This window comes from Vombatus ursinus, unplaced genomic scaffold (genome assembly GCF_900497805.2).
Source record: "Vombatus ursinus unplaced genomic scaffold, bare-nosed wombat genome assembly UNPS02014778.1, whole genome shotgun sequence".
NCBI lineage: Eukaryota > Metazoa > Chordata > Mammalia > Diprotodontia > Vombatidae > Vombatus > Vombatus ursinus.
Window position 1 is genome coordinate 50,782,897 of NW_020954556.1, and position 16,560 is coordinate 50,799,456.

The 16,560-nt window shown below is 35.4% G+C and overlaps 1 protein-coding gene across 2 annotated transcripts in view; it reads left to right on the top strand.

Annotated features, from left to right (window-relative positions):
* Nucleotides 1-16,560, top strand: part of LRPPRC (leucine rich pentatricopeptide repeat containing) — a 115,485-nt gene that overhangs the window by 43,362 nt on the left and 55,563 nt on the right. For both annotated transcript variants that reach the window (XM_027865255.1, XM_027865256.1), the window contains exons 15-23: nucleotides 6,662-6,689; nucleotides 8,845-8,902; nucleotides 9,911-10,017; nucleotides 10,228-10,305; nucleotides 10,596-10,640; nucleotides 11,193-11,306; nucleotides 12,319-12,449; nucleotides 13,441-13,526; nucleotides 14,922-15,123. In XM_027865255.1, coding sequence (XP_027721056.1) covers nucleotides 6,662-6,689; nucleotides 8,845-8,902; nucleotides 9,911-10,017; nucleotides 10,228-10,305; nucleotides 10,596-10,640; nucleotides 11,193-11,306; nucleotides 12,319-12,449; nucleotides 13,441-13,526; nucleotides 14,922-15,123 — 849 coding nt within the window. The remainder of the gene's footprint in view (nucleotides 1-6,661; nucleotides 6,690-8,844; nucleotides 8,903-9,910; nucleotides 10,018-10,227; nucleotides 10,306-10,595; nucleotides 10,641-11,192; nucleotides 11,307-12,318; nucleotides 12,450-13,440; nucleotides 13,527-14,921; nucleotides 15,124-16,560) is intronic.

Sequence of the window (16,560 nt, forward strand, 5' to 3'; positions counted from 1 at the left end):
TAATACATAAGAAAACAAAACACAAGAGACGGTTTAGTAAAACTCACCAGCATGTCAGCCAAATCCGATATCACAAGGAATGTTCTCAACCTTCCCAGAACAGAGGGCTTATTGCACATCTCTTTTTTGTGGCCAGGCTCTTTACCAAAGTGACACTCAATTCCCTCGATCTCTTTTGTACTTGGTGTTTACGTTGTACTAGTCATAAAGACTATATTGTTTATGTTTTATAATTTATTTTGTAGATATTTTCTGACTACATTTTAATCTGATTTTAACTGCCCTTGAGAGTGTTAAGGGCCACATGTTTTACACCTCAGAAGGTGCTGATTTGTAGAGGGGAGTTTTCCTAGAAGGTCCCGGGAATTGGTGAAATCATAGGTCTAGTCCCTATAAATATATGGACTTCTTCTGTGGGTTCATCCAGAGATTTGGCAAGGCCAATGTACATCCTGTCAAGATACTTGGAACAGTATTTGATTGTAAAATAAGATGTTTGTTAAGTCCTTTGTACATACAAAGTACTATTATTATTATTTGTAAAAATGAGCTGACTTTTTTTATATTTTGATAATGTTTATTTTTCAGCTACAAGTCAGATATAATAATTTCCCCTGTCTTTAGCTTTTGGATAAATGTAGTTTGCCCAAAATTTTTTCATCACCTTGAGTAAAATAATTTTTCATTTCAACAAGAATCTTTTTTTTTTTTTTTAACCAAGCCATTGGCTTGTATCCTAGGCTTATTCTGAATGCCTCATTTTGGTATAAACATGACCTAGCCCATATCTAATTAGTCAGCACAGCTGGAAAGGCTTTGGTTCTAGGTCTACTGTAGTTTTGTTCAGAGAGACTGTCTTCAAAGGGTTGGCCATTAAGTGATATTATGTTGTGGCCACATCAGCTTAGGAAACCATTTGAGATATGGAGGGGGTTATGACCTGCCACCATGGAGGGAGTATCTGCAGAGATGACATTAGAGATCCTGTAAATATTGTATTAAGTGTGACATACTAGTTGTGGGCCTTAAGAATTGGTGTATGATTGTGTTATTCTCCCATGTCGAATTATTTGAGGTTGTGTATCTGTTTTGCCTTTATGGTCTTCAAATGTTTGAGGGCAGTTTTGCTGTCCTTTAGTATTACCAGTGTCACTTATTTGGAAGATAGTAAATAAAACTTTGTTAAATATAGTTGTTTTTATTCAAAGTTTTTCTGAAAGAGGATGTATTTAGTGGTATAGAATAGGGAACCAAAAATGTGATGCCATTCCCTGTGTTAAACTCACATATTGTCCTGTCAATTAATCGTTCCTTTTTATAATTTTAAAATTTTATCAGTCTTAATAGCTGCTAAGAAATGATCAAACATACAGAATTGTGGGGTGAGGGGGTACACCCAAAATCCTTTGCATTTAATATAGTAGAACCAAATGAATTAAACAATGATAAATATAGGATGTATTCTCTCCCTTTCCATTTCTTTCCAAAGTTTATTTTAATTTCTTTTTTTAAAATGAAGTTGTTAGTGTATTCTTCTGATAATCTCTCTGTATAACTTGTGATAGGGTTTTGCATATTTATCTTTTAATAGGACCACAATATTCCTCTATATTGTAATGAACTTTATTCAACTATCCATTCTACCATCATTGGATTTAGAGTCCCAGTACCTTGGGCTCACAACCTAGGAGATGTCCTGGACCCCTCACTATCTCTACCCAACTCTTCCCCCACTCCCCACCTTCATCCAAGCTGTTGCCAAGACCTGTCCATTTCACCACTGCACCATCTCTGAATATGCTCCATCCTCTTCTCTGACACTGCTACCACTCTGGTACAAAGGTCTTCATCACCTCACGCACAGACTGTTGACAGTAGCCTGCTGGTGAGTCTGCCTGCCTGAAGCCTCTCCCCACTGCAGTCTATCCTCCAGTCAGCTGCCACAGTGATTTTCCTAAAGCACAGATCTGATCCTACTACCCATCTACCTACTCAATAAACTCTAGTGACTCCCTATCATCTCCACAATCAAATACAAAATGTGCTGTTTGGTATTCAAAGTCCCACATGACCTCCCCTCCTCCTACCTTTCCATCTTCTTACACCTTACTCCCAGACTCATACTCTTTGATCCAATGACCTCCTGGCTGTTCTAGGAACAAGAATAGAATCTCAGCTCTGTCCATTTCCCTGGCTGTCCCCATGTCTAGACCTGTGTGAACACTTTTCCATCCTCTACTCTACCTACTGACTTGCCTGTCTTCCTTTAAGTCCCAACTAAAATCACATACTTTTTTTTTTTACACGTATTTTTAAAACTTTGGATTCCAAATTTTCTCCCTTCCTCCCTCCCCACCCACCCTCATTGAAAAGGCAAGCAACTCAATACAGGTTATACATGTGTAGTGATGCAAAACACTTCCATAGTAGTCATGTTGTGGAAAACTAACTATATTTCCCTTCATCCTATCCTGCCCTCGCATTTATTCTATTCTCTCTTTTGACCCTTTCCCTCCTCAGAAGTGATTACCCCCTCCTCCAATCTGCCCTCCCCTCTATCATCCCCCTGCTTTCTTGTCCCCTTCCCCCCTGTTTTCCTGTAGGGTAAGGTAGATTAAAATCACATCTTTTATTAGAAGCTTTTCCCAACCCTCTTTAATTCTAATGTCTTATTTCTGTATATATTTTTTTACATATCATTTCCCCTATTAGATTGTAAGCTCCTTGAGGGCAAGGACAGTCTCTTGCCTCTTTTTGTATCATCAGCTTGGAATTCAGTGCCTGGCACATAGAAGGGTGCTTTAGGTGTTGATTCATTGATTGATAGAAATTTCCTTTTTTCTTTTTCTTTTTTTTTTTTTTACAAGAAAAAATCCTAGCAATAGGACCTTGGGGGAAAGGAGATACTCGGTTTTGTGACTTTGTTTACTCTATATTGCCATGAGAAGCAGCACATATGGCATAGTGAATAGAACTGACCTTGCATCCAGCAAGATGTGCATTCAAGTCCTTTCTCTGAAGTATCCTCACTGTGTGATCATAGGCAAGACATTTAGTTTCTTAGGCAGCCCTTTAAGACCAAGAGTTACAGGAAGGATTCCAGTATTTTTGTAGAGGGCATTTCCTAATCTCTATACCAGTGATATAATATAGGTCCTGCCACTATATTGCCATATCCAAAATATTTAGAGGACTGTTTCTCTGTAGCCTTGTTAACACGATAGTAAGAGAGTACTATGGTACTTTGATTATTCTTTTTAATCTATTCATTGTTGCCTTTTTTAAAATCAGTTCCTTATAACAAAGGATAAAAAAGTAAAAAAAATTCAGCAAAACTAATGAGCACATAGAAAAAGTCTGACATATGCAGTGTTCTATACTCACAGTCCCTCATTTTTGCTAAGAAGGCTAGGAGGTACCTTCTTGGCATCTTGATGTTTCCAAGTATCCAGTTTCACTTGTTTTTTCTATTTACATTGTTTTTTGTTATTGTGAATATTGTTGTCCTAGTTCTGCTTACCTAAACTTAATATGTATTTCTTTCTATGTTTCCCTGTATTCATCATATTCATTGTTTCTTAGAGCACAGTAATAATCCATGCCATTCATGTTCCAAAATTTGCTTAGCCCTTCCCCAGTAGATGGACATCTACTTTGTTTCTAATTCTTCGCTCGTATAAGAAGTCCTGCTTATAAATCTTCTGGAATATCCTGGGTCTCTTTGCCATTGATTGCTACTGCTTTACAGTGGGATTTCTGGAGCAAAGCCTCAAGATAATTTAATTGCATTCCAAAATAGTTTGACCCATTCATGCATCCACAAGTATTTGTGTGTTAATGTACCTGTGTTCCCACAGCGCCTCCTTCATGCACTATTTCCATCTATTCTTTGTCATCTTTGCAACTTTGGTGATGTAACATGAAATTTCAGAGTTTTGATTTGTATTTCTCTTATTGGTGATTTGGAACTGTCTGGCTATTTTTTTGTCTCTTAAGAAAATTCATATCTTTATATCACTTAATTTCAAATACACCCCTTCTATCTAGAGAGCCATCCTTTATAACAAAGAATAAAAAGTAAGGTGAGAAGGTGGGAAGATGATGTTAAGAAAATATAAACTTATGTGTTAAGGAGCCTTACACCAGGTGCAGTGTTCCACACCCATACCCCCCCCCCGCGCCTCTGCAAAGAAGGGAGGAAAGTGCATTTAATGATTTCATCTTCTGGTCATGATCAGTCATTCTAATTTCGTAACTTTTCAGTCCTTACTTTCTTCCATCCCTCTTATCCTCCTTCCCTTCCTTCCTCCATTGTTAGTTGTTTTGTATATGACTATTTATAGTTGGCAGTTCTTTAGAGGACTGTTTATTCATATTCCACAAGGCAAAGGGGGGCCTCAAACCATAATGTAAAATAACATGCCAAGCTAAATCCAGTCAGCCAAAACATACCATCATTTTTAACCTCTAAACTTACTTGGAATCTTTTGAGAAGTAGAGGAAAGGCGCCTCTCTTTGTTTAGAAGTAAGTTAATTTTTATCCCTTGATATCACAGATTAGATTGGTTATATTCAAACATTTCTCTTATCCTTTCTCTTTTTTTGTATTTGACTGAGACACTGAGGTATAAGCCTTAGTAGAGTAGAAAAGGAAATAGGAGGCTTAATCATGGTCATTTGCAGTGTGTGACAGTAAGAATTTCTTTCTGGGATGGGCAGGCCCCTTAAGGGAGAAATGGCCAGTATTGAAAGCTTTCCAGTGGCTAGAATTCTAGATTTTGCCCTAAGACTTCACAAAAAATATCTCCTTGTTTTTGATGATTCTGAGGTTTCAACTTTCCTTTTTAGGGGGGAAGAAAATATTCTGCCCATAGGAATTTCGAACTTTCCTTGTTGAATGATGTTATTGGGCATTATAAGCATTGCCTTCCTCTTTTTGCATAGAGATGTCAGTAATGTTGCTTTGTACTTAGACGGTTGGTAGGGTAGGAGAACCAGTTCAAATTTTTTTTTATCTGAGAATTCACTTCAATGTTGCCTCAAGATAGAAACACAGTGTATGGCCTGTACTACCTATAATCTTGAAGTGATGTCCTATACCACTTATAAAGCACAGCATACGTCCTGATGATGTCTGTATAATGCAAGAAAAGGGGGTAGGGAGGTGCAAAAAAATTTGTACTTTCATTTTTAAGTATTTGGAAATTTTCAACTTGTAACTATTTAATCATTAAGGAAATTAAGATTATCATCTATTTTCTAAGAAAATGATGGTCTTATGGGGATGGGGGGAAAGTAGTTCTTTATGCTTTCTTATAGTCAAGTAGATGATTTACAAGATTTACAAGTCTCTAAATTGTGCCAGACATGTGGTGAATGCTGGGAATGGAAAGACAGAAATGAAATAGCCCCTGTCCTCAGGATTATTTTCTGTAGAAGGGAGACATTTATACAGATAAGTGTATGCAAGATGAATAAAAAATTATTTTAGAGAAAAGTCTATGCCTTGAAGAAAGCTATGAATTGTTTCTAGAGTGGACTAATTTGCTAGCAGGGGTAGGGAGAAGAGATATAATATTTAGAGCAAAAAGAAATACCTGTGGTATAAATCAGCTTTAAATACTGTATTGTGGCTTTACACCATTAAATAATAAGATTAATTGTGAAATATAGGATTCCAGGCATTAAAAAGAATGCACATTATCACTGTGTAGGCTGGCAGTGAGGGTTTTGGTTTTGGTTTTTTAATGCCTTTAGTAAATAGTTAATATAGAATGAGTTGTTTTCAAAATGAGAAGACTTTCACAAGTGGATTCTTTCACCACAGGACTGTGTGAGGCAGAGTAGAGTCAACTAGCAATATGGCTTTTTTTTTTTCCACTTGGGGGCCTTTTCACCAGCTATTCGGCATGCTTGGAGTGATCCTTCACATCTGAGCTCAGGTTCTAGTGGTAGTGCCTTCCCTCTGAAACCACCTGCCTCTGTCCTTTGATGTACATAGGTGTTTGCATGTTTGTCTGCCTATCTTTGTCTTTGCCTTTCTTCATATCCTCAGGGCTTAGCACAGAACCTGGCACATAGTAGGAATTTAACAAATGCTTGTTGACTGACTGAAAATGCTCTCATAGAGCATTTTTGACACTTTGCATTTCATTTTTTAAAATTTGCAAAGGAGCAAACAACCCTGCCCTCCAATCTAAGTGAATATTATCTATGTATCAGTCTTAGTAGTGAATACATATGTAATGCCACTTGGTTTTTGTTTGAATCATATATTTACTAAGAATAGTTTTATTTTTTACAATTTAAAAGTTGGTATTTGGGGGAATTTAATTATTAGTCATAGAACTTAGATGTTCAGGGGAATTGTTTTAAAATGTGATTCTATTTTGCCATTAGTTTCTTATTTAGCTGTGCTTATTAAATCTTGTATTCAGCATTTCCAGGGGATTTTCTCAATTATTTTGTACTGGAATTTTGGCTGAGATTTAAAATCTTTGTTGTTTAGAGATATTTGTTGTAAACAAGCCTTTATCTATACTATATGCATTACCTTGAGTGACTTCTTTTATGTTTCTGGTATTACATGCTATATTCACAAAGAAAATTGATTTAGTCACTTGTTATTTGATAATTCATTATCCTCTGCTGCCCTCTTCAGGTCTGATGATATCAATCTTTGGAGTAAGGTAAGTTCTGATTTTTCTGTAAGCTTTCGAATGCCATCTGGAAGATAGTAGGTATTAAATGTTTATTTTGTAAATTTTTAAATTCAGAATTCTGAAGTAGGTAGTTTTGAACACAAATTGGATCATGAAGGAAATCTTCCCTTTCGTTGCCCACAATAGGGGGCTTTCCTCTTCCAAGTAGGACTGTCTAATATAAACAGGACTGTGGCAGCCTTTAAGTGTGGAAATTTCAACAGCTTACTGACTAGACCTGTGTGGTTTCATTGACATAGGAAACTCTCATAGATAAAAACTTCCTCTGCCAGTAGAAGCCATCACCATCTCCACAACTCAGTGGTCTCAAAGAGTTACCTAAAACCACAGCAGTAAATGACTTGCCCAAGATCACAAGGACATCAGAGGTAGAACCTGGAAACTGGTCTTCAGCTTTCAACCCATCTCAAATTGATTGGTGTGGCTGTACATTGTTTGGTTCAGGGAAAGTGCAAGCATGGTCCCAGTACCTCCAAGTTCCAAATTTTAGAATGAGCTGAAGTGCACAAATCACATGGCTGCAATTACACATCCATGGCTTTCTTTATCAATCCATAGTACGGTCTCTACTTCTCTGCTGGTATCAAAAGTTACTTCCCCATTTTGAGTGAGTTGCTAGTAAGGATAGTTACCTTAGAGGCAGAGGCAGAAGTGGTCTGGATTTTGATCCTCTCTCACATACATACTATCTATGTAATTGTGAGCAAGTCATTTAACATTTCTCAGTCTCAGTTTCCTCATCTAAAATAGGTATGATACTATGCTACTGGTATTAGCTATGATGTTTGAAGTACTTCCCTATTTACAGGGTAGTTATGCAGATGAAATGATGCATGTAAATGCTACATTCATCATCAGTAAATGTTATTTAAATGTCCCTTTTATCAGCAATCATCAATATAGCTTGATGCATATGTGTGTGTGTGTGTGTATAAATAAACTGAACTATTAAAATATGTGGCTTTTGTAGTATAATGTGCCTAGACATGGTGTGTGATTTCTTTTAAATATTTTGAAAAGATACCAGTTGGATATGGTATTATTTAAGATAATTTAGTTTATTTACTCAAGTACAATATTGTACTTAATTCTTAATATAGAAACAAAAAAATAACTTGAAGCAATGTACTGATAAAATATCAGTTTTGGCCACATTTGCACAAGGTTCATAAGGATAAAAATGCATCTTCTCAAATGATAGTTGCCTGTGGTATTTGTTTTTAGGATTTTTATTGTGTTTACTTTGATATTTTGCTCATCATACATGACATTTTTTGTTGAGATAGACAAATGTGTCATTTAGTTCACACTAGAAATGAAGATAAAGCAGTTGGTTTTCTTCATTTCAGCATTACTTTAGCATATTCTGTAGCATGGATTTTCCTGGACTTTTATGGTTTCTATTGAAGAGTAAAATATTGGTAGAAAGAAGTGATTATAGACATAGGGACACTTACTATCCCTTAAAGGGATCATCTGTGTTTTTTTAGCCATTCTTTGTCTACAGAACCACATTTTTTAGCCCTTTAAAGTGAAATAAATTAAAACTTTTTCACGTGAATTTTTGATATACTAAAATGTTGAAGATTTTCATATATGACTCCTCCCGCATACATTCTTTTGTTTAATGTTATTAAACTGTTAAGCAGTGTATTGCAGGTGATTAAAACAAACCATAGTTAATTTAAAACTAATGCTGCAAGTTGATGCATTTCATTTTTTCCCATGTAACTTTATTTTAAATAGAAGGGGTAAAGTCAGTATGCTTCAGTTTCACTTTTGTTTTAGAAATCTCAAATAATTTATAAATACAGACTCAATAAATTCTGTAGGTAATTTTTATTTATAATTACGTGAGTGAAGAAGTGATATGTAAGCAAAATGGTTTAGATTATTGTGGACTTACACCTGAAAGCATTTTTATTTGCACTTTTTAAAAAGAAAACTTATTTATCAGCAAAAAAAATTCCTTGTAATTTTTTTTTTCATCTTAAATTACTATGATGCAATATAGAGTAATACCTTACTGGAGAGATGCTTTATTTCAAGAATTCAATTTCAGATTATATTTGCCCTTGTTTGCTTCTGTTGGCTGCAATTCATGATTATTCTCTCTGAACAGATAACAGAACAGTTGTACACGGATGGACGTTATTGCCAGGCACCTCCAGGACCAACTGGTAGTGTTTCAATTTCTATGATTGTAACTTATCCACAAATCTGTTCTTCTGTGTAATGATGGACTACAGGGATTACAACAATAAACTCTGAGTGCTTATTTTTTAAAAGTGAAATTTGAAAACATGTTGTATATAAATCACTATGATAATCACAACATTTTAAGAGAGCAATAAATTTTTTAGAAATTGTGATTTAAGTCCTGGCTCAGACATTAACCACATTTATTTATGTCACCTATCAGACTTAAATGTTTACATTTTGCTGTTGATTATTTTATTCCTATCTCCCCTTTTAGAATAATTTATTGGAAAAAGTTTGTTATTTTGTATTGAATACTTTTGTTGTTTTACATAATGAAGCATAGAAACATTTTTAGGGCAAGTTTACATGGTTAATGTATGTGTTTCCAGAAGAAGACAACCTTTCTGAAAGGTCAGGTGTTTCCAAAACATTAAAAACTGGTCTTCTATGTTTTCTGCTCAAAAACATCGGAAAATTATTGTTCTTAGAAAACATCCTTTTTAATCTTGGGGTTTTTTTTCTTCCATTGACAGTAAGTCAGCTTTCTATAGCATTATGGATTTTTTCGTCATAATTGCTTCATTCCTTATATAACATTTAATAATTCTTGTGATATATTTACCTTCAAAAATGTATATATGTTACACAGTATTTTTGGCTACTATTTGCTGTAGTAGCCAGGGAAGGGTGGGAGGCCTTGGGCAGTACCACTTCTGTCACACAGTGGTGGAAAAAATAGATTGAAGTAAGATTCAGTACTGAAAAGCTGTCACTGGGTCTGAAAATAATTAATATTCCTTTCACTCACCAGTTAGATATGTGCTCCCAAACCACATAATCTCTATGCCTCAGTGATCATTGTTGCCATTTCAGAGCCTCTCATCAGGGTGACATCTCACACCAAAATGATTTCTTATAAATTAATCTTGATAACATGACAGTCTCAGTAATTTTAGTGGAATGCTTTCTCTTGTTTTTTTCCACAGAAGCTGTTGGCTATTTTCTTTATAACTTGATTGACAGCATGAGTGACTCAGAGGTACAGGCCAAGGAGGAGCATTTGAGACAATACTTCCATCAGCTGAAGAAGATGGTACCATTTCATTTTTTGCAACATAATGCCTGTCCTGCCTGACATGTATCTATTAGATTTGAAATTGCTGCTTTTAAGTACAACCAGACCACTTCTCAATGACATGGAAGAGTTAGAGACTTAAATTATGTCTGAGATAATTTCTGTTAGACAAATTTCAGTTTAGTTGTGTTTCAAAACTCATAATTTTTTCTCCACCTCTTGGTACAGAATATAGCAATTCCTGAAAGCATCTACAAAGGGATTCGTAATCGCCTGAACAACCATCATGTTCCTGAATTAATTAAGGTGTGTGTGTGAAATAGTAACTATTTTAAATAAATTGCTGTTACTACAGAAATGTTTAAATTTATTTTCAGTGTACCTTCATACAAAATAAACCTTTTTTAATCTGCAAACACCCAAATGTTCCCTTACATACTTGACTATTTTTACGTTTTAGAGATTATTTTGAGCTCTACCTTTAGGATTGTTCAAACGAGATGGACAATTTGACTTTCAAATCTTATTTTAAATAATTACAACTCAAATCTACTTTACATAGTTTCTAATTACATGATAATAAATCTGGATTTTAGGATGTGGCCCTGTTGGTTGACAGACAAACTTCAGGCTCTTCAAAAGTAAGTAAGTCTTAGCTACTTTTCATGTAGTGATAACCACATTTAGTGGACAACCCCAGAAAACATTTATATTGCCCACCTATTCTAGCAGCAGATTTCTTCTCTTCCTCTCCCTGCGGTCCCCTCCCTCTCTTTCCCCTGAGTATTATTTGGGAATACTAGAGGAGAAGAGGGGGAAAAGAGAGATTTGGAGCACTTGGAAGAATGTATGACAAGACAGCATGTTTCTGTTGTCTCCATTTCCCAACAGGTAGAAAAAAATTATTCTTTCCTTTTTTACAAAAAAAAAGTAAAATAATTTGTTAAAGGAACACTTTATCCTTGTAAAAGTACCATTTTAATTCTTACATTTTTTACTTGTTAGACTATTGTCTCAAATTTTCAGTCATGTAGTCTTCCTAAAGAATATGCCATATTCTTGGCACTATTGGAAGAATTTTTAAATGAGGGGAAAAAATATACACACACACACACACACACACTTTCTTTTTTAAAGAAATATTGACATTTTCTTACAAAGTATAATTCTTGGTGAATTTCTCATTTCCATAGATTTTAGTGGAAAACTCATCTGACTTGGAACAGAAACTTGAAAATTTGAAAGCTGAAAACCGACCTATAGGAGATGTCCTAAAGCAACTTATACTAATACTATGTTCAGAAGAGGTAACTTGAATAATACAGTCTATTTTAGAAAACTCCAAGATTTGCTTTCTCTAAGAATATAATTTATTTGTAAGCAATATTAAGCACTGTTAAGTAGAATGTTTATGATTTCTTTGCTTTGTGGTTATAAATCAAATATAGGTGCAAAAAATAATTAAATGAAAGATTAACTAATTTCTGCTACACCTTGAATGGCATGTTTTGGGGTTGCTGAAGTTTGTTTACAATAATCTGCAAAGTGAATGATAGTAACAGCTGTGATAGGTTTATCATACATGCCAAATGTCCTTTTAAGCCATGGCTCCGGTCTCTTATATCTAGATTGTCAAGCAACTGATACATGCAGTAGTCATTTGCAAGTCAAATATTACTAGGTTGTTAATGCAGGGATTGAAATTCCATTTTCCTGCTGGAGGAAAGCTCTTTCTGAGATAAAGGGGCTCTTGCCGTCATTCGGCGGGCGTCCAGCTGTACTTCTTATTCATTTTAGTGTGTGACTGCAATTTGTGGGATATCACTAGACTTTTGTTGAATTTCTAGTTCAGTGTGATTTGATCATAGAACTGGGATTCTAAAACAGAGTCGTAACTGTGTTTCACATGATAATATGGTGTCTTGCCTTGATATAAAGTGCAAAAATACAGTAGGAGGTGGTTTTAAATGATTTCAGTTATTGCAGTTTATGAAAATACTGCAGTTACTGGGCTGCAACTGATTAGATTATTTTCTATTTAATTTTAAGGTTTTCTTATTTTGCTTTTACTGTGTGAAAGATAAAGATGAGACATTTGGTATTTTAGAACATGATAGTATATATAACTTTATTTATGTTTTTTTGGTTAAAAACACTCATCCTCATCTGTGTGCTCATGATGAAATAGCACGTCACAGGTAAAGTTTATTTAAGTTTAAATATAGTCTGTTAGATAAAACCAATTTTTATACTAAGCAGGCTCAAAAGCAAGCACATTGTTAACTTATATTTATTCACTTTTTCTTTTGTTCTTTTTAGAATATGCAGAAAGCTCTTGAAATAAAAACAAAATATGAATCTGACATGGTTGTCGGTGGTTATGCAGCTTTAATAAGTCTGTGCTGTCGACACGATAATGCAGAAGAAGCAGTGAACCTGAAACAGCAAGTGTAAGTACGCCGGCACTGAAACATGTCGCCGAGATTTGTGCTGATACACAGCCCTGGCTGAAATTACCCAGGCTGACTGACAGCCTGCTCCTATAGTCTTTACTTCTCTTCTTCTGTAGTGTTTAATGTCATCAGAATTCCAGCATTTCAGACCACATCTTTAAAAAGGCTTTTATTTGCCCATTTTCCAGTTTATCTCTCCACTGCTGCTGTAGTTGCTTGTTCACTACAGTAAGATGGCAGCCAGTGTTGAGGACTCTATCGTAAGGCTTGTTGACAGACACTCCCATTTCCAGTTGCCAAGGGAAATCTCATTATGGTGTCAAATAGGAAACTGTAGAAGAGAATTAACAGTATCCAGTGGTGACTAGACTGTCAGTTAGCTTTTTGATCACCTTGCCTTATGTCTTGGTCCCACTAAAAATCCATTTGTTACCTTTAAAAGGATGTTTTTCTGCTGGAATGTTTATGATGAAGAATGAGCTGAAGTAAATGATACTGTTGTTGATGTTTCTCTGGTGTCTGCAGTACTTTCAATTATTAGCTTACGCAGACCGTTAAAAAAGACATTGTTAATTTTGATGTTTGGCTTAAAAAACATTTTAATTATGATTTTTGTTTTACATAGTCACTTCCCTCCAAGAGAGCCCTTATCAAAGAAAAAAGTTAAGTCAAACCTACTGACGAGTAATGTGTTTGTCTGCCTACATATGTAGTCCTTCACCTAATACCTCCGTACTTAAAAGCTAGACTTTATGTAAGAGAGGGATCCTTCTGAGAAGTCAAGTGTTTCTTTATCAAAATAACTATCAGCATCTGTTTGGGTCATTCAATTTTGTTACTTTAAAATCAGAATAAAGTCTAATTTGGTAACATCTTAGCAACTTGCAAATAGGTAGAACTATCTGTTTTTATTATGATTTTGCTTTTACAGCTTTAGAAAAATAAGGAGTTCTTGACTAACAAAATATTGCTATGCTTTCATTTTTAGAGAACGAATCGATTCTTTGGTTACTCTCGACCCGGGCAAGTATATAGGCCTTGTGAAAGTCTTGGTGAAGCATGGCCGACTCCAAGGTATGCCTGCTGCCTTTGACTGTGAAATAGAAATGGACGGGGAAGGTGTCTTGCCACTGGAATAAAATGTGAATTGATATTAATGGTGTATCATGTCCTGCAAAGTGCTTGAACATTTTGCATACAAATTTGCATGTGAATTCAACCAGAGATGCTTGGACAGTGCAGGCCATTAGTTTTAATGGATTGGCAAGCTTGTCATTTACATTTGCACAGCTCAGTGCCTTTTGCATTTCTGCAGCTAGCTCTTATTAGCATTGCTGCTTGGATCGAGTTGGAAACTCATGACTTATGGCACAAATGGCATATGTGCCTACACTAATGGCTTTGTTTTTGCTTAAGAAGGTTTGAAGGTGGAACATAAAACCTAGAAACATAACCTTAAAGGAAACTGAATAAGAAATGGTTTTCATCATAACTTTGAGAGTTCTCTCCTCTGCGCCCCGTCGGTTCCACTAAAATATCTTCACTTGAACCAACTTTTGGGGTTTTTCTTTTACTTGAAAATTCAAGTAGCCCCCCATCTTTTGTGACCCATTTTTCTTGTCACTGAAGTAAAAATAATTTAATCATACTTGGTATTATTAAAGTCTTGATTTTGTAGTTTCTTTGATTTCTGTGTGTGAATAGCTGCTGTGATCTATTCTTTATTACATTTCCACAAAAGTCAGTGTTTCACTATGGGAAAGATGTGAAGATTGCCTTTTTTCCCATGGGAGCATTCACAACATTGAAAACTGTTTTTAAAAATTAATCTACTTTTGATACTTGCATATAAAGTGGTCAAAACATTTTGCCTGTATAATAATTAAGAAAAATGTTATAAAAATGCACTTATTCCATATACGAAAATGTTTGTTTCTGCCTTCCTAATGAAGCTTAATGAACCTAATGTTTTAACATTCAGTCTTTTGGAAAGCTTTCATTGGCTCTGCTTGGCTAATTAGTATCGACACAGCAAACAGGCCCTATCGGTATCAGACCATTAGTCTGGCTGTATATACAGTGTAAACACATCTTTATTATCTGGCCTCCTGACAAGCCATCTGCTGAAGAAACAATGGTGTGATTTAGCAGATGTTAGCATTGAGCGATAAAAGCATCCATTTAGTAGGATCTTGCAGCTATAGGGCACACTGTACAAGGTTATGTGGTGCAGAGTGGGCACACGGTTTCTATCTATAATTTGTAGTCAAAGTTGCAGCGAAATGATAAAACCATGCTATTGTGGATTTATAATTGTAGTCTCGTTTAGAAATGCAAGTAGTAATTAACTTGAAATCGGCATTATACACCAGAATTTGCATTCCTGCTGGGTTTGAAATGCTGTTTTAATAGCAGTTTGTTTTCCCTACATGAAATTACCTAAGGGTCTTTTGTGTTACTTCATTGTAGATGCTATTAACATTCTAAAGGAGATAAAAGAGAAGGATGTTCTTCTCAAAGACAGAACAGCCTTTTTCCACATCCTAAATGAGGCAGCCTTCCTAGGAGAAGTTGAAACAGTTAAGCAGTTACATGACGCCATCATGACCCTGGGGTTAGCAAAACCAAGCATCAGTCTATGTTCCCCTTTGGTTACTCTTCACCTTGAAAAGTAAGTTAATTGAAATTTGGATATGGGTTTTCAAGAATATAGTTATTTGCAGGGTGGGGAGGGTTGTCTATATAAATCATCTATGGTGATATAAAATCATTTTGTATTGTATTTTCTATGAAATAACAAATTGAATAAAAACACCTTTCAGTTCTACTTCCCCTATAGGAGTCCTAAAGTAAATTGTTTATGCCAGTTTTCTTCAAGTATACCCAAAAGTTATGTGGTGGAATTGGAGCCAGGAAGGCCTGGGTTCAAATCCTGCCTCTGACAGTAGTCCTCTTGCCATGGGCAAGTTACTTAACCTTTATTGGCCTCGGCATTCCCACAGATCTTCTTCATCTGTTGCTTACTCTCCCCTTTTCTGTCTCCCTCTATCTGTAAAATGGGGACAGTATGATTCAAGATACCTACCTCACAAAGAAGTTCTACAGCTCATATAAGATAATGCACATAAAACACTATGGCACCGTCAAGCACTGCACAAATGTTAGCTATCTTGGTTTTTTTTCCTTATAAACTAGGTAGAGTTAGATCTGATGAAGATTAAATTGTTCCTAACCTTACTCTCAGTTTTGGGTTCCCGAAGTGTTGCGATTATTGTAAGAAATAATGTCCTCTGGGCTTTTCATTATAGCATCATAATTGCACTCTTTGGGTAATGAGGTAGAAGCGTCTTTTCGCCTCCATGTGGTATTTTGTTGTAATTGTGTATTCCAATACTGCTGTTCTATGTAAATGTTTAGGAGTTTTCATTGAGCCCCGAATATTGCTTTGGGAAGAAAATTAATTTTCTTGATATAATCCGAAATTTTTGAGTTTGAAGATTTTCCTTTGCTACAAGTTAATGACTTCTATAGACTTGCAGAGCAAATTAATGTTTTGTGCTTGGTTCGTTGCAGAAAAATTTGATGTGTTAGAAATCAGCTTAAGGCCTTGTAGTAATGGAAGACATTTCTTTAAAAAAGTAATCCTTGCACATATCCATTTCCTTTATTTAGTGGTCTGCATTTTATTTTTTAGGTCCTGAATGTACTTCCATATTCTATAACTTTAGGGTCTTGTAATCTGTTTACAATAAATTGATTTTACTGATATTAATATAGATGTATATTTCCATGTTTTAAGTTGAACATCAGAAAGAATTTTGGGACTCTTTTCTTAACCTACATGGGCAATTTGGATAGCAGTTCCAAAATAGCCAACTATAACAACATTTCTTTCTTTATCCAATGATTAAGTTGTCCAAAGCAAGTAAACTGCCAAACTGCCTCCATTTAGGAAAGAACACTGAAATGAAAGCATTTTTCCCAGGGCCGTATGTGTTGAGTGTTAAGGTTTGTAAAGTGACCTTGAGTTACTTTGCATTGACTAGTAGAAAAATTTCAGATTGAATTGTGGGTGTGTTGGACTCTTGGCCAAATCATCAGCTTCACC